This window comes from Budorcas taxicolor, chromosome 14 (assembly GCF_023091745.1).
Source record: "Budorcas taxicolor isolate Tak-1 chromosome 14, Takin1.1, whole genome shotgun sequence".
NCBI lineage: Eukaryota > Metazoa > Chordata > Mammalia > Artiodactyla > Bovidae > Budorcas > Budorcas taxicolor.
Genome location: NC_068923.1, coordinates 87,771,569 through 87,795,368, shown reverse-complemented (window position 1 = coordinate 87,795,368; position 23,800 = coordinate 87,771,569). Strand labels below are relative to the sequence as shown.

Here is a 23,800-nt window from a genome sequence, read left to right as displayed (position 1 = left end):
CCCTCTTCCAACAACACAAGAGAAGACTCTACACATGGACATCACCAGATGGTCAACACTGAAATCAGATTGATTATATTCTTTGCAGCCAAAGATGGAGAAGCTCTATACAGTCAACAAAAACAAGACCAGGAGCTAACTGTGGCTCAGATCATGAACTCCTTATTACCAAATTCAGACTCAAATTGAAGAAAATAGGAAAAACTGCTAGACCATTCAGGTATGACCTAAATCAAATCCCTTATGATTATACAGTGGAAGTGCGAAATAGATTTAAGGGCCTAGATCTGATAGAGAGAGTGCCTGATGAACTGTAGAATGAGGTTTGTGACATTGTGAAGGAGACAGGGATCAAGACCATCCCCATGGAAAAGAAATGCAAAAAAGCAAAATGGCTGTCTGGGGAGGCCTTACAAATAGCTGTGAAAAGAAGAGAGGTGAAAGCAAAGGAGAAAAGGAAAGATATAAAAGCATATGAATGCAGAGTTCCAAAGAATAGCAAGAAGAGATAAGAAAGCCTTCTTCAGCGATCAATGCAAAGAAATAGAGGAAAAGAACAGAATGGGAAAGATTAGAGATCTCTTCAAGAAAACTAAAGATACCAAGGGAACATTTCATGCAAAGATGGGCTCGATAAAGGACAGAAATGGTCTGGACCTAACAGAAGCAGAAGATATTAAGAAGAGGTGGCAAGGATACACGGAAGAACTGTACAAAAAAGATCTTCACGACCCAGATAATCATGATGATGTGATCACTAATCTAGAGCCAGACATCTTGGAATGGGAAGTCAAGAGGGCCTTAGAAAGCATCACTATGAACAAAGCTAGTGGAGGTGATGGAATTCCAGTTGAGCTGTTTCAAATCCTGAAAGATGATGCTGTGAAAGTGCTGCACTCAATATGCCAGCAAATGTGGAAAACTCAGCAGTGGCCACAGGACTGGAAAAGGTCAGTTTTCATTCCAATCCCAAAGAAAGGCAATGCCAAAGAATGCTCAAACTACTGCACAATTGCACTCATCTCACATGCTCATAAAGTAATGCTCAAAATTCTCCAAGCCAGGCTTCAGCAATATGTGAACCGTGAACTCCCTGATGTTCAAGCTGGTTTTAGAAAAGGCAGAGGAACCAGAGATCAAATTGCCATAATCCGCTGGATCATGGAAAAAGCAAGAGAGTTCCATAAAAACATCTATTTCTGCTTTATTGACTATGGCAAAGCCTTTGACTGTGTGGATCACAAGAAACTGTGGAAAATTCTGAGAGAGATGGGAATACCAGACCACCTGACCTGCTTCTTGAGAAATCTGTATGCAGGTCATGAAGCAACAGTTAGGACTGGACATGGAACAACAGACTGGTTCCAAATAGGAAAAGGAGTATGTTAAGGCTGTCTATTGTCACCCTGCTTATTTAACTTCTACGCAGAGTACATCATGAGAAACGCTGGACTGGAAGAAACAAGCTGGAATCAAGATTGCCGGGAGAAATATCAATAACCTCAGATATGCAGATGACACCACCCTTATGGCAGAAAGTGAAGAGGAACTAAAAAGCCTCTTGATGAAAGTGAAAGAGGAGAGTGAAAAAGTTGGCTTAAAGCTCAACATTCAGGAAACGAAGATCATGGCATCCGGTCCCATCACTTCATGGGAAATAGATGGGGAAACAGTGGAAACAGTGTCAGACTTTATTTTGGGGGGCTCTAAAATCACTGCAGATGGTTATTGCAGCCGTGAAATTAAAAGACGCTTACTCCTTGGAAGGAAAGCTATGACCAACCTAGATAATATATTCAAAAGCAGAGACATTACTTTGCCAACAAAGGTTCGTCTAGTCAAGGCTATGGTTTTTCCAGTGGTCATGTATGGATGTGAGAGTTGGACTGTGAAGAAGGTTGAGCACCGAACAATTGATGCTTTTGAACTGTGGTGTTGGAGAAGACTCTTGAGGGTCCCTTGGACTGCAAGGAGATCCAACCAGTTCATTTTGAAGGAGATCAGCCCTGGGATTTCTTTGGAAGGAATGATGTTGAAGCTGAAACTCCAGTACTTTGGCCACTTCATGCGAAGAGTTGACTCATTGGAAAAGACTCTGATGCTGGGAGGGATTGGGGGCAGGAGAAGAAGGGGACGACTGAGGATGAGATGGCTTCTATGGCATCACGAACTCGATGGACATGAGTCTGAGTGAACTCCGGGAGATGGTGATGGACAGGGAGGCCTGGCGTGCTGCGATTCATGGGGTCGCAAAGAGTCGGACACGACTGTGCGACTGAACTGAACTGAACTGAAGCTCAGCAAAGTTCTTTTGCCATAAAAATTTCCCTCACAAACAGGTCTCAGATAACAATCCTTTCCATGGCCTCAAGCTGTGGCCTACGTGCTCATTCTGGGACATTCTTTGTAATAATCCTTGAACAAATGTCAATGGTTACTTTATAGATTATTTTCTGGGCACAACTGCAGAAGGCTTTGTGCTTTCTCATGCTTCTCTCAAGAACAACAAGCACCTTAATATTCTTTCCAGCCAACTCAACTGAAGAAAGGAAAGAACAAGTCAGAATCACAAAACCTAAGTCCTTCATCCTGGGACTGTGTCTGTGGGATGAGGAGAGGGGGTTGAGGCCGTGCCTCCATTTTGTCAGTAATGTGTAGCACGGCTCCTGACACTTTAACAGAAAAGATTAGAGCATAAATTTCATATTGGCTGGCTTTTCTTCGTATAAATAAGCCTGTACTTGGATTACCCAACAATTATGCTTATTTGGCTGATTACTGTTCAACAGTGATATATTCTTTGAGAACACTATGCTTTTTTAATTATCATGAATAATACATTCTTCATTAGACTCTGCATGACTACTACACTTTCACTGTGACTTAGTCAAACATTCAGTAGCTTTGAAATCGGATAGAACCAAGGGATGATTGCTCTACCAATTATTAGCTGTGAGATCTTGGGCAAGTCACTAAATCTGAGCCTTCCTTTCCTAGTTCATACATAAAATACTGATACCTCTCATTCAGAGTTCTGGAAACAATGATAGATCAAATGTATAATATATCCACACTCATAGCACCCAATAAATGGTACTACTTATTATATAACACAATGTTTTGCTGAACAAATTTGCTTTCTACTTACTCAAATAAATAACTTCAATAATCAATGATTACTGATTGATATCAGTGCCTAATTATTTGAATTAAGTTTTAATTTCTATATTGTTTATAGGTAGGTTATTCAAGAAATGTGAATAAATGCTGGAGGCCATGTGTTACCAGCATTTATTATCAAGTAATCAGAGAATTTTGCATCCTTAAGCAAATGCGGCAGAGGGTGAGGTGTGTCGCTTAGGCCTGCCTTGAAGAAAGAACTGGCCATTCAGCTGAATACCTTTGGATCTGACAGTTGGGCCAAGCAGTCAGCTGAGTGCCTTTGCTCAGGTAATGCTGTGCTTGGCAGCTTCCAGGCAATGACTTAGCACTAACGCAGGTACTAAATTCTGGCCATTTTTGCCCTATGGTTTTGCCCTACGGGGACCTCTCCAGTGGGCAAGTTTTGCTTGGAGCTCCTTTTTGGGTTTGCCAAGACTCTGCCAGTTCTGTCTACCCCCTCTTTACCTTTAACAGCTTTACCTCCCTCCCTTTGAGTTTATCTTAGTGTTGGCTTCCCAGGGGACTCAGACTCAAACACAATAAAGAAAAGGATGTGACAGATGTGTTTGAAAATGAGGAACATTTAGACACACAAACACTATAGGTGAAAAAAATTGCAGTTGGAAGTAAAAATGAAAACAGCCGTAAGAAAAGCATAACATATACGGTGTTCCTACACGCAGGGCAGCAGAGGAGACACAGATGTAAAGGAGAGACTTTTGGACTCTGTGGGAGAAGGTGAGGGTGGCGTGATTTGAGAGATTAGCATTGAAACATGTACATTACCATATGAAGAATAGATGGTCAGTGCAACTTCCATGCATGAAGCAGGGCACCCAAAGCTGGTGCTCTGAGACAACTCAGAGGGATGGGGTGGGGAGGGAGGTGGCTGGGAGTTCAGGATGGAGGGGACACATGTATACCTGTGGCTGATTCATGTCGATGTATGGGAAAAATCATCACAATATTGTAAAGCAATTATCCTCCAATTAAAATAAACTAATGAAAAAAAGGAAAAGCATACCACAGACTTTTTGAAGAATTACAAATTAGTAGAGGAAATATATCACAGGAGGTTTTCAGATATTAAACATGTAGCCCCTTGCTTCATATCAATATAAAATATAAGCATTAATATTAAAATTCTTTCAACATTTTAAATATTTTAACTTAAAAAATAGCACAGTTTGCATGTTATAAATCTATTATTGTGTACACCAAGGCCACTGAATGAAAAGTTTTCTATCTAGTGCAACTTTTTAAGCATTGTTTCCATTATTTCCTATAGAGAAGTAAGTAACCTTTATATTCACCTATTTATTAAAAGATCTTTAAGATTATGCATTTTACTATGTAAGAAACAACATGTTTCTACCCTAAATGAACTTCATTACACTTCCTAAACCTTCCAAGAGTGAAAGAAGCATAAAGAAATTGCAGTTTATGAGCTTCTGAAGTAAAGTAATAATGCAAGTCACATAAACCATTTCTTAAGCAAACAGTATTTTTTGTCATCTTCCAGTATCACATATTGTAGAAAACTCTTTGCTTTTGATATGGGCTTCCCTTGTGGCTCAGCTGGTAAAGAATCCACCTGCAATGCAGGAGACCTGGGTTCGATCCCTGGGTTGGGAAGGTCCCCTGGAGAAGGGAAAGGCTACCCACTCCAGTATTCTGGCCTGGAGAATTCCATGGACTGTATAGTCCCTAGGGTCGCAAAGAGTCAGACACGGTTGAGTGACTTTCACTTCACTTCACTTTGCTTCACTTTTGATGCACGTCTTTTGTATGCCTTTCTTATTCCCAAACTTTATTCCCTTCCTCTTTTCTACCTCAGATATTCTAGTTCCTATTCTATAAGTGGTTTTTGCCTTTTGAAATGAAATTGTCAAAAAGGATAAGTTCTGCTTAAAGGTTATTGATTGATAACAACGAGACAACTTTTCAGACAACTATTGAACTACTTAATTTTTATTTCATTTATTTTTGGACAACACCAAAGTGGTTTTTTAAATTTCTGTCTGACTCTCGAAGGACATTGCACCAGTTCAGTTTCTAACATAGATTTTTGATACTATCAACTCATAACCATTCAGTCTGAACATGACTAATAATCGAGAATATAAACACCTGGCTTGATCATCCTTATAAAACATGATTACTGGATATTAGTGATATTTGGATAGCTGACTAGCACAAAGTGTGTAGTAAGTTAAGTTGTTGGAACAAAGCATATTACTTCACTGAGATGTGATACATTTTCTATTTCTAGGGCTTTTTCATGAAATAAACCAATTTCTGAAGATACATAAAGGAGAATGATTCAGTTTAACAGTTGTCAAGTCAAGGGATAAGGGGTACTTTTTAGACATCACTATTTAAAAAAAAAAAGTTGGCTTAAAGCTCAACATTCAGAAAATTAAGATTATGGCATCTGGTCCCATCACTTCATGGCAAATAGAGAAACAGTGGAAGTAGTGGCTGACTTTATTTTTGGGGCTCCAAAATCACTGCAGATGATGACTGCAGCTGTGAAATTAAGACGCATACTCCTTGGCAGGAAAGTTATAACCAACCTAGATAGCATATTAAAAAGCAGAGACATTACTTTGCCAACAAAGGCCCATTTAGTCAAGGCTATGGTTTTTCCAGTGGTCATGTATGGATGTGAGAGTTGGACTATAAATAAAGCTGAGCTCCAAAGAATTGCCGCTTTTGAACTGTGGTGTTGGAGAAGACTCTTGAGAGTCCCTTGGACTGCAAGGAGATCCAACCAGTCCATCCTAAAGGATATCAGCCCTGGGTGTTCATTGGAAGGACTGATGTTGAAGCTGAAACTCCAATACTTTGGCCACCTCATGAGAAGAGCTAACTCATTGGAAAAGACCCTGATGCTGGGAAAGACTGAAGGCGGGAGGAAAAGGGGATGACAGAGAATGAGATGGTTGGATGGCAACATCACCGACTCAATAGTTATGAGTCTGAGTAAATTCTGGGAGTTGGTGATGGGCAGGGAGGCCTGGATTGCTGCAGTTCATGAGGTCGCAAAGAGTTGGACAAGACTGAGTGACTGAACTGAACGAACTGATCTAAACAGTGCCAGGAATACCGTCTGACAGTCACATGTATCAAACCATGAGACTGGCTAGCACTGAGCAGAAGGGCTGTACTTTATATATTAATCTTGTGATATTGTTGTTCAGTGACTTAGTCGTGTCTGACTCTGCAACCCCACAGACTGCAACCAGCCAGCCTCCCCTGTCCTTCACTATTTCCCAGAGCTTGCTCAAACTTACATCCATTGAGTCGGTGATGCCATCCAACCATCTCATCCTCTGTCATCCCCTTCTCCTCCTGCCCTCAATCTTTCCTAGCATCAGGGTCTTTTCCAGTGAGTCAGTTCTTTGCATCAGGTGGCCAAACTATTGGAGCTTCAGCTTCAGCATCAGCCCTTCCAATGAATATTCAGGGTTCGTTTCTCTTGACTGGTTTGATCTCCTTGTAGTCCAATGGACTCTCAAGAATCTTCATCAGCACACGATTTGGAAGATCAATTCTTCAGTGCTCAGTCCTCCTAATGGTCCAACTCTCACATCTGTACTTGATACTGGAAAAACCATAGCTTTGGCTATGTGGACCTTTGTCAGCAAAGTGATGTTCCTAATTTTTAATACACTGTCTAGGTTTGCTATAGCTTTCTTTTCAAGGAGCAAGAGTCTTTTAATTTCACAGCTGCAGTCACCATCCACAGTGATCTTGGAGCCCAAAAATATAGAATCTGTCACTGCTTCCACTTCTCCCCTTCTATTTGCCAGGAAGTGATAGGACTGGACCCCATGATCTAAGTTTTTTTTAATGATTTTAAGTGTTTTTCTGTTTCAAGCCAGCTTTTTCAACTCTCCTCTTTTACCCTCATCAAGAGGCTCTTTAGTTCTTCTTCATTTTCTGCCAATAGATATAATCTGCACATCTGACATGGTTATTTCTCCCAGTAATGTGTTTTTTTTTTAAATTTATTTATTTTTATTTGAAGGATAATTGCTACACAATATTGTGCTGGCTTCCACTGCTGCTACTGCTAAGTCACTTCAGTCGTGTCTGACTCTGTACGACCCCATAGACGGCAGCCCACCAGGCTCCCCCGTCCCTGGGATTCTCCAGGCATGAACACTGGAGTGGGTTGCTATTTCCTTCTCCAATGCATGAAACTGAAAAGTGAAAGATAAGTCGTTCAGTCGTGTCCGACTCCTCACGACCCCATGGACTGCAGCCTACCAGGCTCCTCCATCTATGAGATTTTCCAGGCAAGAGTACTGGAGTGGGGTGCCATCGCCTTCTCCAGACTTTATTTTGGGGGGCTCCAAAATCACTGCAGATGGTGACTGCAGGCATGAAACCAAAAGATGCTTGCTCCCTGGAAGAAAAGCCATGGCTTCTGCTACATCAGCGTAAATCAACCATAGGCACACATGTGTCCCCTGCCTCTTGAACCTCCCTCCCACCCCTTCCCACCCTTAGGTTGTTACAGAGCCCTGGTTTCAGTTCCATCAGGCTCACAGCAAATTCCCATTAGCCAATTTACACATGGTAGTGTATATGTCTCCATGCTATTCTCTCCACTTGTACCACCCTCTCCTTCCTCCCCCCAGCCCAGGTAGATAAATCTGTTCTCTGTGTTGTGTCTCCATTGCTGCTCTGCAATAGATTCGTCAGTACCATCTTTCTAGATCCCATATATATGCATTAATATACAGTATTATATGCATTAATACACAGTATTATATGCATTAATACACAGTATTATATGCATTAATATACAGTATTATATGCATCAATACACAGTATTATATGCATTAATATACAGTATTATATGCATCAATACACAGTATTATATGCATTAATATACAGTATTATATGCATTAATACACAGTATTATATGCGTTAATACACAGTATTATATGCGTTAATATACAGTATTATATGCATTAATACACAGTAGTTGTTTTTCTCTTTCTGACTCACTTCACTCTGTATAATAGGCTCTAGGTTGATCCACCTCATTACAACTGAATCAAATATGTTCCTTTCTATGGCTGAGTAATATTCCATTTCATGTATGTGCCACAACTATATCCATTCATCTGTCAGTAAGACATCTAGGCTGCTTCCATGTCCTAGCTATTGCAAACAGTATTGCTATGAATGTTGGGGTACATGTGTCTTTTTCAATTTTTGGAAAAGATTTTGATTTACTCAGAGTACTATGCTTAGTAGTGGGATTGATGTGTCATATGGTATTTTTATTCCTTGTTTTATAAGGAATCCCTATACTGTCTTCCATAGTGGCTATATCAATTTACATTTCCTTTCCTTCACACCCTTTCCAGCATTTATTATTTGTAAATATTTTGATGATGTCCATTGTGCCCAGTATGAGATATTTCACTGTAGCTGTAATTTGCATTTTTCTAATAATGAGTGATATTGAGCATCCTTTCATGTGTTTCTAAGCCATCTGTACGTCTCTTTTGGAGAAATGTCTGTTTAGGTCTTTGTCCACTTTTTGATTTTTTTTTTCCTGGTATTCTGTTGTATGAATTGCTTATATAGTTTGGAAATTAACCCTTTGTTAGTTGCTTCATTGGATAAAATTTCCTCTCATTCTGAGGGTTGTCCTTTCACCTTGTTTGTAATTTCCTTTGCTGTACAAAAGCTTTTAAGTTTAATTAGGTCTCACTTGTTTATGTTTGGTTTTATTGCCATTACTCTGGAGGGTGGGTGATAGAGAATCTTGCTGTGATTTATACCATAAAGTGTTCTGCCTATGTTTTCCTCTAAGAGTTTTATAGTTTCTGGTCTTATATTTCAGATGTTTAGGTCTTTAATCCACTGCAAGTTTATCTTTCTGTCCACCTGACCTGCCTCTTGAGAAACCTATATGCTGGTCAGGAAGCAACAGTTAGAACTGTACATGGAACAACAGACTGGTTCCAAATAGGAAAAGGAGTACGTCAAGGCTGTATATTGTCACCCTGCTTATTTAACTTCTATGCAGAGTACATCATGAGAAATGCTGGACTGGAAGAAACACAAGCTGGAATCAAGATTGCCGGGAGAAATATCAATAACCTCAGATATGCAGATGACACCACCCTTATGGCAGAAAATGAAGAGGAGCTAAAAAGCCTCTTGATGAAAATGAAAGAGGAGAGCGAAAAAGTTGGCTTAAAGCTCAACATTCAGAAAACGAAGATCATGGCATCCGGTCCCATCACTTCATGGCAAATAGATGGGGAAACAGTGGAAACGGTGTCAGACTTTATTTTTTGGGGCTCCAGAATCACTGCAGATGGTGACTGCAGCCATGAAATTAAAAGACGCTTACTCCTTGGAAGGAAAGTTATGACCAACCTAGATAATATATTCAAAAGCAGAGACATTACTTTGCCGACTAAGGTCCGTCTAGTCAAGGCTATGGTTTTTCCTGTGGTCATGTATGGATGTGAGAGTTGGACTGTGAAGAAGGCTGAGCGCCGAAGAATTGATGCTTTTGAACTGTGGTGTTGGAGAAGACTCTTGAGAGTCCCTTGGACTGCAAACAGACCCAACCAGTCCATTCTGAAGGATATCAGCCCTGGGATTTATTTGGAAGGAATGATGCTAAAGCTGAAACTCCAGTACTTTGGGCACCTCATGTGAAGAGTTGACTCATTGGAAAAGACTCTGATGCTGGGAGGGATTGCGGGCAGGAGGAGAAGGGGACGACAGAGGATGAGATGGCTGGAAGGCATCATGGACTCGATGGAGGTGAGTCTGAGTGAACTCCGGGAGTTGGTGATGAACAGGGAGGCCTGGCGTGCTGCGATTCATGGGGTTACAAAGAGTCGGACACGACTGAGTGACTGAACTGAACTGAACTGAACTGATGTATGGATGTGAGAGTTGAACTGTGAAGAAAGCTGAGCACCAAAGAATTGATGCTTTTGAACTGTGGTGTTGGGGAAGACTCTTGAGAGTCCCTTGGACTGCAAGGAGATCCTACCAGTACATTCTAAAGGAGATCAGTCCTGGGTGTTCTTTGGAAGGACTGATGCTAAAGCTGAAACTCCAATACTTTGGCTACCTTATGAGAGGAGTTGATTCACTGGAAAAGACTCTGATGCTGGGAGGGATTGGGGGCAGGAGCAGAAAGGGGCGACAGAGGATGAGACGGCTGGATGGTTCACCGACTCGATTGTCATGAGTTTGGGTGAACTCTGCGAGTTGATGATGGACACGGAAGCCTGCCATGCTGTGATGCATGGGGTCGCAGAGAGTTGGACACGACTGAGTGACTGAACTGAACTGAACTGAACTGAACTGAATGACTAGTATTGCTTAGCATCTTTTCATGTGCTTTCTTGGCATCCATTTATCATCCTTATTAAAGTTTCTGTTCAAATCCTTTGCTCATTTCTGAGTTGCTTGTTTTCTTTATATTGAATTCCGAGAGTTCCTTACATATGCTGGATACAAACAAATCTTTCCTAATATATGTGATTTTCAAATATTGTCTCCTCACTGATGGCATGCATTTTTATACTCTTGGTGTCATCGAAGAGTAAATTTTTAAAATGTTGATGTTGTCCGATTTACCATTTTCTTTTATGAATTATGATTTTGGCATCAAATATAAGAAATTTTGGCTTAAGTCAAAGTCATGTATATATTTATCCTGTTTTTTTCTAGCTGTTTTATAGTTATATGTCTCATATTGAGATTTGAACCACTTAGAAATCACTTTTACATATGGCGTAAGGTGTGGAATCAGTGCAGTTTGGTTCAGTTGCTTAGTCGTCTCCAACTCTTTGCGACCCCATCAATTGCAGCACACCAGGCCTCCCTGTCCATCACCAACTCCAGGAGTTCACTCAGACTCACGTCCATTGAGTCGGTGATGCCATTCAGCCATCTCATCCCCTATCGTCCCCTTCTCCTCCTGCCCCCAATTCCTCCCAGCATCAGAGTCTTTTCCAATGAGTCAACTCTTCGCATGAGGTGGCCAAAGTACTGGAGTTTCAGCTTTAGCATCATTTCTTCCAAAGAACACGCAGGACTGATCTTTAGAATGGACTGGTTGGATCTCCTTGCAGTCCAAGGGACTCTCAAGAGTCTTCTCCAACACCACAGTTCAAAAGCATCAATTCTTTGGTGCTCAGCTTTCTTTACAGTTCAACTCTCACATCCATACATGACCACTAGAAAAACCATAGCCCTGACTAGACAGACTTTTGTTGGCAAAGTGATGTCTCTGCTTTTCAATATTCTATCTAGGTAGGTCATAACTTTCCTTCCAAGGAGTAAACGTCTTTTAATTTCATGACTGCAGTCACCCCAAGGAGTAAGCGTCTTTTAGTTTCATGACTGCAGTCACCATCTGCAGTGATTTTGGAGCCCCAAAAAATAAAGTCTGACACTGTGTCCACTGTTTCCCCATCTATTTGCCATGAAGTGATGGGACCGGATGCCATGATCTTCGTTTTCTGAATGTTGAGCTTTAAGCCAACTTTTTCACTCTCCTCTTTCACTTTCATCAAGAGGCTCTTTAGTTCCTCTTCACTTTCTGCCATAAGGGTGGTGTCATCTGCATATCTGAGGTTATTGATATTTCTCCCGGCAATCTTGATTCCAGCTTGTGCTTCTTCTAGCCCAGCGTTTCTCATGATGTACTCTGCATAGAAGTTAAACAAGCAGGGTGACAATATACAGCCTTGATGTACTCCTTTTCCTATTTGGAACCAGTCTGTTGTTCCATTAGAGTTTATTTACTTGTTTTTTTACATGTGAACATCCCATGCTTTCACCATCATTTTTTGAAAAATTATGTTTCCCCCACTAAATTTCCTTTGTAATACTGTGAGAAATTACTTGTTCATATATGTTTTTAGTTTATCTCTGGATTCTCTATAATATATATATATATATATATATATATATATAATTTCTATTATATAGATAGATATATTTTTCTATCTTTACACCAATGTCATTCTCTTTTGACTAATATCATTTTAAAGTAAGACTTGAGGGGATACCCTGGCAGTCCAGTGGTTAAGAATCCAATAAATTTGGGAGGATTCAACTTCTCAAAACTATGAATAAGGCACTTTTGTCCATTGATTTGTATTCTTTAGTGTCATTTACGATTTTTTTTGTAGTTTTCCGTCTATAGGCAACCCACATGTTATTTGGCTTTATCCCTAAATATCTGGTATTTTGATGCCTTTGTAATTTGCCTTTGTAATATTTAAAACATTTCAATTATTGATTACTGTTTGCTAGTATCTGATGGAAGACAAATCTCTGTAGGTCACTTGCTTTTCCGCACCTCTCATGAGCAGAGGCACTGATAGTGTCTTTCTTTTGTGCTTTATTTTCAAAGATGTTAGTGTATCAACAATCTTGGATTATAAAGAAAGAATCTCCCTCCATAGAAAAGGGAGGATTTGCTCATTTTTCAATAAAATAAATAAAATCCTCCTTCTGGGGAGAATTTGGGAAGTTTACAGCTTATTATAAAATATTTACGTTTGCTAAGCTTGTGGTTCCTCTCCTTCACATATCTGATTACAAGTATTTCAATGGGTCGATTTCACATCACCCTTTGAGAACTGGGGCTCAGGGAACTCATACAAATGGCTACTTCTTTTGATCCTCTCATTTTCTCTGAGTCAGAAGTTTCATATATTCTACCAACATTCATGAAAGTGTGGTAGGCTAACTTGTTAGCTAAGGATAAAATCTCAGACTCTTCACAGTCTTGCAAGTGAAAGTGAAGTCGCTCAGTCATGTCCCACTCTTTGCGACCCCGTGGACTGTAGCCTACCAGGCTTCTCTGTCCATGGGATTCTCTAGGCAAGAATACTGGAGTGGGTTACCATTTCCTTCTCCAGGGGATCTTCCTGATCCAGGGATCAAACCCGGGTCTCCCGCATTGGAGGCAGATGCTTTAACCTCTGAGCCACCAGGGAAGCCCTCACAGTCTTAGAAATACAATTAATTTTTGCACGACAGTCTTACAGCTTGCAATCTTGCTAAACTCACTGACCAATTATAGATAAGTGGCTGATGGCATCCAATTTTCTACACAGACAATCTCGTTGTCTGTGAATACTGTTTTACCTCATGTTTATTACACTAGATAAAACACCCAGCGCAGCGTTGAATGGGGCTTCCCAGTGGCACAGTGGTAAAGAATCTGTCTGCCAATGCTGGAAATGCAGGAGATGTGGGTTCGATCCCTGGGTCGGGAAGATCCCCTGGAGTAGGAAAGGCTAATCCATTTCAGTTTTTTTGCCTGGAAACTCCATGGACAGAGGTACCTGATGGGCTATAGTCCATGGGGTCACAGAGAGTCAGACATGACTGAGCATGCACACGTATAATATTGAATGCAATTGGCAAGTGTGGATACATTTGTCTTATTTCTATCTTATGGGGAAAGTCAGACGCTGTGAATTTTTCCTGACTATGTGGATATTTTTGTATCCCTATAATTATTCTTGACCTTAGTTTTAGGACTGTTACTTCAAAACAATTTGATTAATTCAGGTGTTTTAAGAATTGTTAGGGAGGAATGAAACAGTGCTCCTTCTAGGATAAAATTCCCCTACTACTGAGGCAAGACTCTGTTCAGTGTGCATGGACAATGGGTGACTGGTGGCAACAAGTGCTTATGTTAGCCCTGTGTAAGTGTCAGGCTTTGTTTCTTTTATATCCATTGCATGATTCTTTCTCTAGACTTCAGTTGCATGCTTACACACCAATTCTCTCTCTCATACCTTAGGAGTTTCTGCTGCAAAACTCCACATCTTCAGTCAGTGCAGCTCTTTCCTCTGCATTACTTTGTCTTGTTAACTGTAGGCACCTTGTTCTCCTGGACTCTCAGCTCTGTCTCCTCAACTGAGAGCATCTTTTGAGCTCTCCCTGGATTCTTAGATGCTGGTCCATAGCCTAGGATTCTTTCCAGACAGGAAGCTGGGGCAATTTCTGGACTTAACTTCTCTTTGCTTTTAATTCTCAAGATTCATTACCTTTCTTGATGTCCAATGTCATGAATATTATCATTTTATATACTTTGTCCAATTTTTAGTGGTTTTAGGTGGAAGGTCAAATCTGATCCCTGTTGTTACATATTAGCTAGAAGCAAAGACAACACTGATACTACATCTTTGCATATCAAAAAGCAATAAAATTCTATTAATATAAAACTGACTACATCTATAGCTGTTTTTATAATTATGTATTAACAACTTCCACTGCATGAGGCAGGAGGTACAGGTTAGATCCTTGCATCAGGAAGCCTCCCTGGAGGTGGAAATGGTAACTTACTTCAGCATTCTTGCCTGAAAAGCCCCATGGACAGAGGACCCTGGTGGGCTACAGTCTACAGGGTTGCTGAGCACTTGTGCAAATAGTACGTATTAGAACAAGAGAAAAACAAGGAGAAAGAAACAAAGAGAAAAGGGCCAAGAAAAGAACAACCAGGAGAAGAATAGTGCTTAAATACATTAGTAACAGTCACTCAGGATGACTGGTATAGGGTGAGACCAACTTGTGTAGAGCTGTGAATACAAACACAGATTAGCTCTTGCGTTTTATACTTCATCCATTCAATAATTATTTGTGTAGTGTTTACTACATTCTAGACGTTGATTACAACAGAGTTCAGCAAACTAGGACAAACTCCTGTTTTTGTACAGCCCACAATCTAAGAAGAGTATTTACATTTTTGAAGGTTGAAAAATAAAAGGATATGTAATAGAGATGGTACAGGCTTCTAAAGGCTAAAATATTTGCTATCTGGTCATTACAGAGAAAAGTTTGTCAACTCCTGGTTTGAGGTACTGGAAACAACAGTATTAAAATGAAATAAATAAATAACGACCTAGAGATCTGGACCTTATGAGCCGATATTCCAGTGAGAAGGATACAGATGAGCGATAAGTGAAGCTTATAGTTTACCAGCTGGAAGGAGCCACCCACGCCCAAGGCCAGGGCCCGCAGTCTGGAGGAGCAACCCGAGGAGCTGTGGCTGAACAGGCGCAGGAGGGCCTAGAGGAGCTATCCCACATTGAAGGTCAGGAACGGTGGTGGTAAGGAGATACCCCTCGTCCAAGGTAAGGAGCAGCAGCTGTGCTTTGCTAGAGCAGCCATGAAGAGATATCCCCACGTCCAAAGTAAGAGAAACCCAAGTAAGATGGTAGGTGTTGCAAGAGGGCATCAGAGGGCAGACACACTGAAACCATACTCACAGAAAACTAGTCAATCTAATCACACTAGGACCACAGCCTTGTCTAACTCAGTGAAACCAAGCCACGCCTGCGGGGCAACCCAAGACGGGCGGGTCATGGTGGAGAGGTCTGACAGAACATGGTCCACTGGAGAAGGGAATGGCAAGCCACTTCAGTATTCTTGCCTTGAGAACCCCATGAACAGTAGGAAAAGGCAATATGAGAAACTCCCCAGGTCATTAGGTGCCCAATATGCTACTGGAGATCAGAGAAGAAATAACTACAGAAAGAACGAAGAGATGGAGCCAAAGCAAAAACAATACCCAGCTGTGGATGTGACTGGTGATAGAAGCTGGTGATAGAAGATCCAATGCTGTAATGAGCCATATTGCACAGGAACCTGGAATGTCAGGTCCATGAATCAAGGCAAATTGGAAGTGGTCAAACAAGAGATGGCAAGGGTGAACGTCAACATTCTAGGAATCAGGGAACTAAAATGGACTGGAATGGGTGAATTTAACTCAGATGACCATTATATCTACTACTGCGGGCAGGAATCCCTCAGAAGAAATGGAGTAGCCATCATGGTCAACAAGAGTCTGAAATGCAGTACTTGGATGCAGTCTCAAAAACGACAGAATGAGTTCGTCTCCAAGGCAAACCATTCAGTATCACAGTTATCCAAGTCCATGCCCCAACCAGTAATGCTGAAGAAACTGAAGTTGAACGGTTTTATGAAGACCTTTTAGAACTAACACCCAAAAAAGATGTCCTTTTCATTATAGGGGACTGGAATGTAAAAGTAGGAAGTCAAGAAACATCTGGAGTAACAGGTAAATTTGGCATTGGAATGCAGAATGAAGCAGGGCAAAGACTAAGAGAGTCTGGCCAAGAAAATGCACTGGTCATAGCAAACACCCTCTTCCAACAACACAAGAGAAGACTCTACACATGGACATCACCAGATGGTCAACACCGAAATCACATTGATTATATTCCATGCAGCCAAAGATGGAGAAGCTCTACACAGTCAACAAAACAAGACCAGGAGCTGACTGTGGCTCAGATCATGAACTCCTTATTACCAAATTCAGACTTAAATTGAAGAAAGTAGGGAAAACCGCTAGACCATTCAGGTATGAGCTCAATCAAATCCCTTATGATTATACAGTGGAAGTGAGAAATAGATTTAAGGGCCTAGATCTGATAGATAGAGTGCCTGATGAACTATGGACAGAGGTTCATGACATTGTGCAGGAGACAGGGGTCAAGACCATCCCCATGGAAAAGAAATGCAAAAAAGTAAAATGGCTGTCTGGGGAGGCCTTACAAATAGCTGTGAAAGGAAGAGAGGCGAAAAGCAAAGGAGAAAAGGAAAGATATAGGCATCTAAATGCAGAGTTCCAAAGAATAGCAAGAAGAGATAAGAAAGCCTTCTTCAGCAATCAATGCAAAGAAATAGAGGAAAACAACAGAATGGGAAAGACTAGAGATCTCTTCAAGAAAATTAGAGATACCAAGGGAACATTTCATGCAAAGATGGGCTTGATAAAGGACAGAAATGGTCTGGACCTAACAGAAGCAGAAGATATTAAGAAGAGATGGCAAGAATACACGGAAGAACTGTACAAAAACAATCTTCACGACCCAGATAATCATGATGATGTGATCACTAATCTAGAGCAAGACATCTTGGAATGTGAAGTCAAGTGGGCCTTAGAAAGCATCACTACGAACAAAGCTAATTGAGGTGATGGAATTCCAGTTGAGCTGTTTCAAATTCTGAAAGATGATGCTGTGAAAGTGCTGCACTCAATATGCCAGCATATTTGGAAAACTCAGCAGTGGCCACAGGACTGGAAAAGGTCAGTTTTCATTCCAATCCCAAAGAAAGGCAATGCCAAAGATTGCTCAAACTACCGCACAATTGCACTCATCTCACATGCTTGTAAAGTAATGCTCAAAATTCTCCAAGCCAGGCTTCAGCAATACTTGAACTGTGAACTCCCTGATGTTCAAGCTGGTTTTAGAAAAGGCAGAGGAACCAGAGATCAAATTGCCAACATCCGCTGGATCATGGAAAAAGCAAGAGAGTTCCATAAAAACATCTATTTCTGCTTTATTGACTATGCCAAAGCCGTGACTGTGTGGATCACAAGAAACTGTGGAAAATTCTGAAAGAGATGGGAATACCAGACCACCTGACCTGCCTCTTGAGAAATCTGTATGCAGGTCAGGAAGCAACAGCTAGAACTGTACATGGAACAACAGACTGGTTCCAAATAGCAAAAGGAGTACGTCAAGGCTGTATATTGTCACCCTGCTTATTTAACTTATATGCAGAGTACACCATGAGAAACACTGGACTGGAAGAAACACAAGCTGGACTCAAGATTGCTGGGAGAAATATCAATAACCTCAGATATGCAGATGATACCACCCTTATGGCAGAAAGTGAAGAGGAGCTAAAAAGCCTCTTGATAAAAGTGAAAGAGGAGAGCGAAAAAGTTGGCCTAAAGCTCAACATTCAGAAAACGAAGATCACGGCATCCGGTCCCATCACTTCATGGCAAATAGATGGGGAAACAGTGGAAACGGTGTCAGACTTTATTTTTTTGGGCTCCAGAATCACTGCAGATGGTGACTGCAGCCATGAAATTAAAAGACGCTTACTCCTTTGAAGAAAAGTTATGACCAACCTAGATAGCATATTCAAAAGCAGAGACATTACTTTGCTGACTAAGGTCCGTCTATTCAAGGCTATGGTTTTTCCAGTGGTCATGTATGGATGTGAGAGTTGGACTGTGAAGAAGGCTGAGTGCCGAAGAATTGATGCTTTTGAAGTGTGGTGTTGGAGAAGACTCTTGAGAGTCCGTTGGACTGCAAGGAGATCCAACCAGTCCATTCTGAAGGAAATCAGCCCTGGGATTTCTTTGGAAGGAATGATGCTAAAGCTGAAACTCCAGTACTTTGGGCACCTCATGAGAAGAGTTGACTCATTAGAAAAAACTCTGATGCTGGGAGGGATTGGGGGCAGGAGGAGAAGGGGTCGACAGAGGATGAGATGGCTGGATGGCATCATGGACTCGATGGAGGTGAGTCTGAGTGAACTCCGGGTGATGGTGATGAACAGGAAGCCTGGCGTGCTGCGATTCATGGGGTCGCAAAGAGTCAGACACGACTAAGCGACTGAACTGAACCGAACTGACCTGACAGTTTACCAGATAATATGTAAAAAATTAAACAGGGAGGGAAGTTGGATTGCTAGAGATGAAGTGGTCTCACTGTCCCTAGAGCAAGTTGGCAATGATGGTCTTGAGATGAAAGAGATGATCTGATTACATACACTTTGGGGTCATAAAGGCCATTAAGAGATGGTGGCATGCTGGGACAGGTATTTTGATTGTGTGATTGCTTCAAGAAAGATAAGAAAGGGGGTGGTATGTCAACTAAAGCCCAGAGTTCTGGACTCCTAATCCTCATGACAATGATGAGATAGATATCAGAAAAAGGAATAGTCTTACTGGAAGCAACCAGAGCTTCTGGCTCCCTCTGGATAAGCAATGGCATTTGGAATAAAGTTGCTGCATGTTCACAACTTTATTTGAAGGTAATGTGAGAAGGAAGTATCATGGCAGGGTCCTTGGAGTGGCAAAGTTTTAAGATTAGACATTTCTTTATAATGACAGTATATCAAGAGACACCACTGGCAAGCTAAACATTCAGAAGTATATATGTGACAAGAGACAGAGTTGTTCCTGTTAGCATCTCAACATAAGAAACACTGTAGTGAGTCAAATAAATGTTTAACCATTTCACTTTTATTAAAATGTTTGTTGAGCACCTACTATGCACCCAACACTGCTCTGAGCACTGAAAACACAGTGGTGTGCAAGAAAATAGAAACCAGTTCCATCTGTCATGAGATTTACATTTGAATGCTACCGGTAATTCCACATTTTTGCAAGGGCTGGTGCAAGCTGGAAGATACTGTTTTAAATGGAGTGGACAGGGAGTGCACTCTGAGGGGATCCCTTTTATGCCAGCTGTTGAAAGATGAAAAGGAGCTACCCATTCCAGAGTGAGGCAGTGAGGAGAGGCAACATGGATAAAAAGTGAGAAGGCCCTGAGGCAATAAAGAACTGAAGGAACACTGATTTAGGACTGTGGCAGTTTTGTAAGAGAACTCTATTGATCCTGGGATGACAGGGGACCCCCTGGGACAGCCCTCCAGCTGTAGGCTACCTAGGGCTTCTTCTTATTCTTTTTTTTTTTTTTTTTGCTGCTACCACACACAGGACCAAAGAAAAGTGCAGGGGAGGATAATTTTTTTCCAAATATCATGGCTCTAAGATTCAGACCCTTCAGATGTATCTTTTCTTTGTCTGCAATGATACAGTACATGTCTACTTCCTTTATTTACTTATTATAGAGAGCAGGAGGGCAATAATATTAATAGTAATTGTACCACCAGCAGCAACAGTTGGCATTTATTGAGGGCTTACTTGTACCAAGCACTTCCCAGGTACTCTTAATTTAGTCTTCAATCCTGAGATGGGGAACACTAGTACCACCATTTTCCAGGTGGAGAAACTGAGGCATACGGACTTGAGTAGCTATATAGTTCATACAGCTAGTAAGTGCTCAAAATTAGTAACATGACTTCAGGACCATGGTATTCTCATAATTAATATACTATACCCCTTCTTTCTCAGGTTATAATTTGTAAAGACAAAATAAATTCTGAGTATACACCTTGATTTTATATGGGTGGTTTGGACTTCACTTAAAATATGACAAGTATCTCGCAAATCCTGTATTTTCATTACTCTCATCCCCGCTACAAATTCTTCTAGTTTGGTCCTGAGAATAATTGCTTTATTTGGTTAAGATTCCTTTTTCTTTTCCCTTAGTCTCAATCCTTATTTAAGCTTATGCTCAGTCCTTTAGACTTTTAAGTAATCCATTCAGTCACATTCATTCTGCATTCTACTTTTCCTCAAGTCAACTCAGACTTGTTCTCTTCATAGTTCTTTTAATCCTTCACCTCAATCAGTCTCTTTTCCCTGGGCCCTCTGCCCCCAACAGACGTAAGATCTTAAGATTTATTGTTTTGAATATTAGCAAAAGAATACACTCCCAATGCGGGAGACCTGGGCTCAATCCCTGGGTTGGGAAGATTCCCTGGAGGAGGGCACGGTAACCCACTCCAGGATTCTTGTCTGGAAAATCCCCATGGACAGAGGAGCCTGGTGGGCTACAGTCCATGGGGTCACAAAAAGTCAGACATGACTAAGCAACTAGGCACAGCGCAACTTTAGAAGATGGAAGGACCAGTCACTTGACTTAAATTCAATTTAATTCAAATAATCTCACTTTTGCATGCTAGACATTAGTATTTGTGCAATTGAAATTTGTCACTCAGACAAATAGCAAACAACAAATTTTATTGGGTAAAATGATTGGGTGACTTTTTTCTGCTCATGTTTTTCTTATTGTTATGAGTAATTTCTTAGTTTATTGAAAACTATTTAACATAAATTGACTAAATCATGTAAAGAGATTAAGCTGACTAAATTACATTGAGGAGATTATATATGAAAATAAGTGAAATGAATTTCATTGTGTAAAAACAGCAAGCAATCCCAAATACTCTTTACAAAAAAACAAATACCTTAGAAAAATTACTTTTAATTAATTTATTTATTTGTATATTTATTTCTCTGGTGCCTTTAGGCCAAATCTAAAAAGTCTAAGTGATCACAGTGCCTCCTAAATTTGACTTACAAATGGGGATATTGTATGAGAAAACATAAATTAGAGAATTAAAAATTATCTTTGATCTTGCTTCATTTATATTTGTAGCTAACATATGCGGTTCATTTTATAGAGTGAATTAGCTACATAAACTCACACAATAGGTTTTATTTATTCATCCCTATGTGTACAACAAGGCCCTGGACAATGTGATCAGGCTATAACAGAGCAAGACATCGGAAATATTCCTTACCTTTAAAGAAGACGAAATTTCCGTCACTGTTTTCATAAACTGCGTCAATACTAGGAGGCAAGCCCCGCCAGAAGTAAGTGATCTGCATGGGGTATCCGTCCATCACCCGGTGGTTTCTCACGCGCCAAAACCACTGGTCCTGCAGAGCGAACAGAAGCAACTCTCAACAAAAGCGGGGCCTGCAGGAAGTTTCCTGTGCAATGGTTCAATGCTTTCACAGGTGGCGCTGGTGCTCTTATCACTGTCCTGCATCAAAACAGTCAAATAATCAGCTGCACAACTTGCCCACAATGATCGCAAAGATTCTTGTAGTAAACTACCCAGTGTCTAATCTATACATTGTGTTTAAAAAGATAACGTACTAATACTTAATCTTAGCAGTTTACATCATCTCTAGATGGAAAAAAGAGGTAGCACAGACAAGACTCTGCCAGATTTGTGGATTAAGTGAGCTTTCCAAAATGTAAAAGCAGCATAGCAACACATATGCACCTTTGTGTTTATAGACATATGCAAGGGCTCTGCACCCAAAGTGCTGGGATAAAACAGGGAGGCCACGCCTCCTAGTATGCCCATATTATACTACTGTCTCATGTAATCATAAATAGGATCCTCTTTTACCTTCAAATGTTTCATGGTTTGGACAATAAATTATGCAGTCATTATATATTTATATGTATACTATATAAATTATCACTGTATAATTTTTACAGTATAAATTATACTGAACAAAGGAACCTTGAAGGAAGATCATTAGAGTGGATTAAAGAATAGGTCAATTGCTTCTCTTATTTGCTGTCATAATAACCCATACTTCACTCAGTCACACCACAGGTCATTTTATATTAAATGTGTTTATTATTATCACCAGTGAATTATGTATCTGTCTTGCCCCAAAACAGATATTTATGAATATTTTTGACTTTTTAGACAAAACACAATATATTTTTCACCATAAATTCTGACTAAGGGCAAAAACTATTCCCCCAAAAGGTATATCTGATGATATTAAATTGTTTTCTATTGAAAATTTTGGAATAATTTAGACTATCCAAAGTGCTTTAATATTAGAAAAAACAGGTATATTTTAAAAATTAGTTTCCAATAAATTAAAATTAAATATTTCATTATATTTCAGTGTTTACAAACAAGGTTTCATTGGAAATTATGTGGTTGTTGTTAAGTTGCTAAGTCACGCAGTACTTCTTGTGACCTCATAGACTGCAGCATGTCAGACTCTTTTGGCCTCCACTAACTCCCAGAATATGCTCAATTTCATGTTCAGTGAGTCAGTGATACTATCTAACCATCTTATCCTCAGCCACCTCCTCCGCCTTTTGTCCTCAATGATCCCTAGCATGAAGGTCTTTTCCAATGAGTCGGCTCTTCGAATCAGATTGCCAAAGTAGCAGCTTCAGCATCAGTCTTGCTAATGTATATTCAGGTTTGATTTCCTTTAGGATTGACTGGTTTGATCTCCTTGTAGTTCAAAGGACTCTCAAGAGTCTTCTCCAGCACCATAATTTCAAAGCATCAATTCTTCAGTCATCAACCTTCTTTAAGGATAAAGTCTCATAATCCATACTTGACTACTGGAATCAGCTCAGTCACTCTGTCGTGTCCAATTCTTTGAGAGTGCATGGAGTATAGCACATCAGGCCTTCCTGTCCATCACCAACTCCCAGAGTTTACCCAAACTCATGTCCATTGAGTCAGTGATGCCATCCAATCATCTCATCCTCTGTCGTCCCCTTCTTCTCCTGCATTCAATCTTTCCCAGCATCAGGGTCTTTTCCAATGAGTCAGCTCTTCATATCAGGTAGGCAAAGTATTGAAGTTTCAGCTTCAGCATCAGTCCTTCCAATGAATATTCAGGACTGATTTCCTTTAGGATGGACTGGGTGGATCTCCTTGCAGTCCAAGGGAACTGGGTGGATCTCCTTGCAGTCCAAGGGACTCTCAAGAGTCTTCTCCAACACCACAATTCAAAAGCATCAATTCTTCGGTTCTCAGCTTTCTTTATAGTCCAACTCTCACATCCATACATGACTACTGGAAAAACCATAGCTTTGACTAGACGGACTTTTGTTGGCAAAGTGATGTCTCCGCTTTTTAATATGCTGTCTAGGTTTATCACAGCTTTCCTTCTAAGGAGCAAGCATCCCTTAATTTCGTGGATGCAGTCACCATCACAGTGATTTTGGAGCCCAAGACAATAAAGTCTGTCACTGCCTCCACTTTCTCCCCTTCTATTTGCCATGAAGCGATGAGATGGGATGCCATGATCTTAGTTTTTTAACGCTGAGTTTCAAGCCAGCTTTTTCACTCTCCTCTTTCAACCTCCTCAAAAGTCACT

The 23,800-nt window shown here is 40.5% G+C and overlaps 1 protein-coding gene across 1 annotated transcript in view; it reads right to left on the bottom strand.

The window, feature by feature from the left end:
• The window catches only part of MMP16 (matrix metallopeptidase 16), a 376,463-nt gene that overhangs the window by 23,624 nt on the left and 329,039 nt on the right, over nucleotides 1-23,800 (bottom strand). The window contains exon 7 of the mRNA XM_052651756.1: nucleotides 21,445-21,583. Coding sequence (XP_052507716.1) covers nucleotides 21,445-21,583 — 139 coding nt within the window. The remainder of the gene's footprint in view (nucleotides 1-21,444; nucleotides 21,584-23,800) is intronic.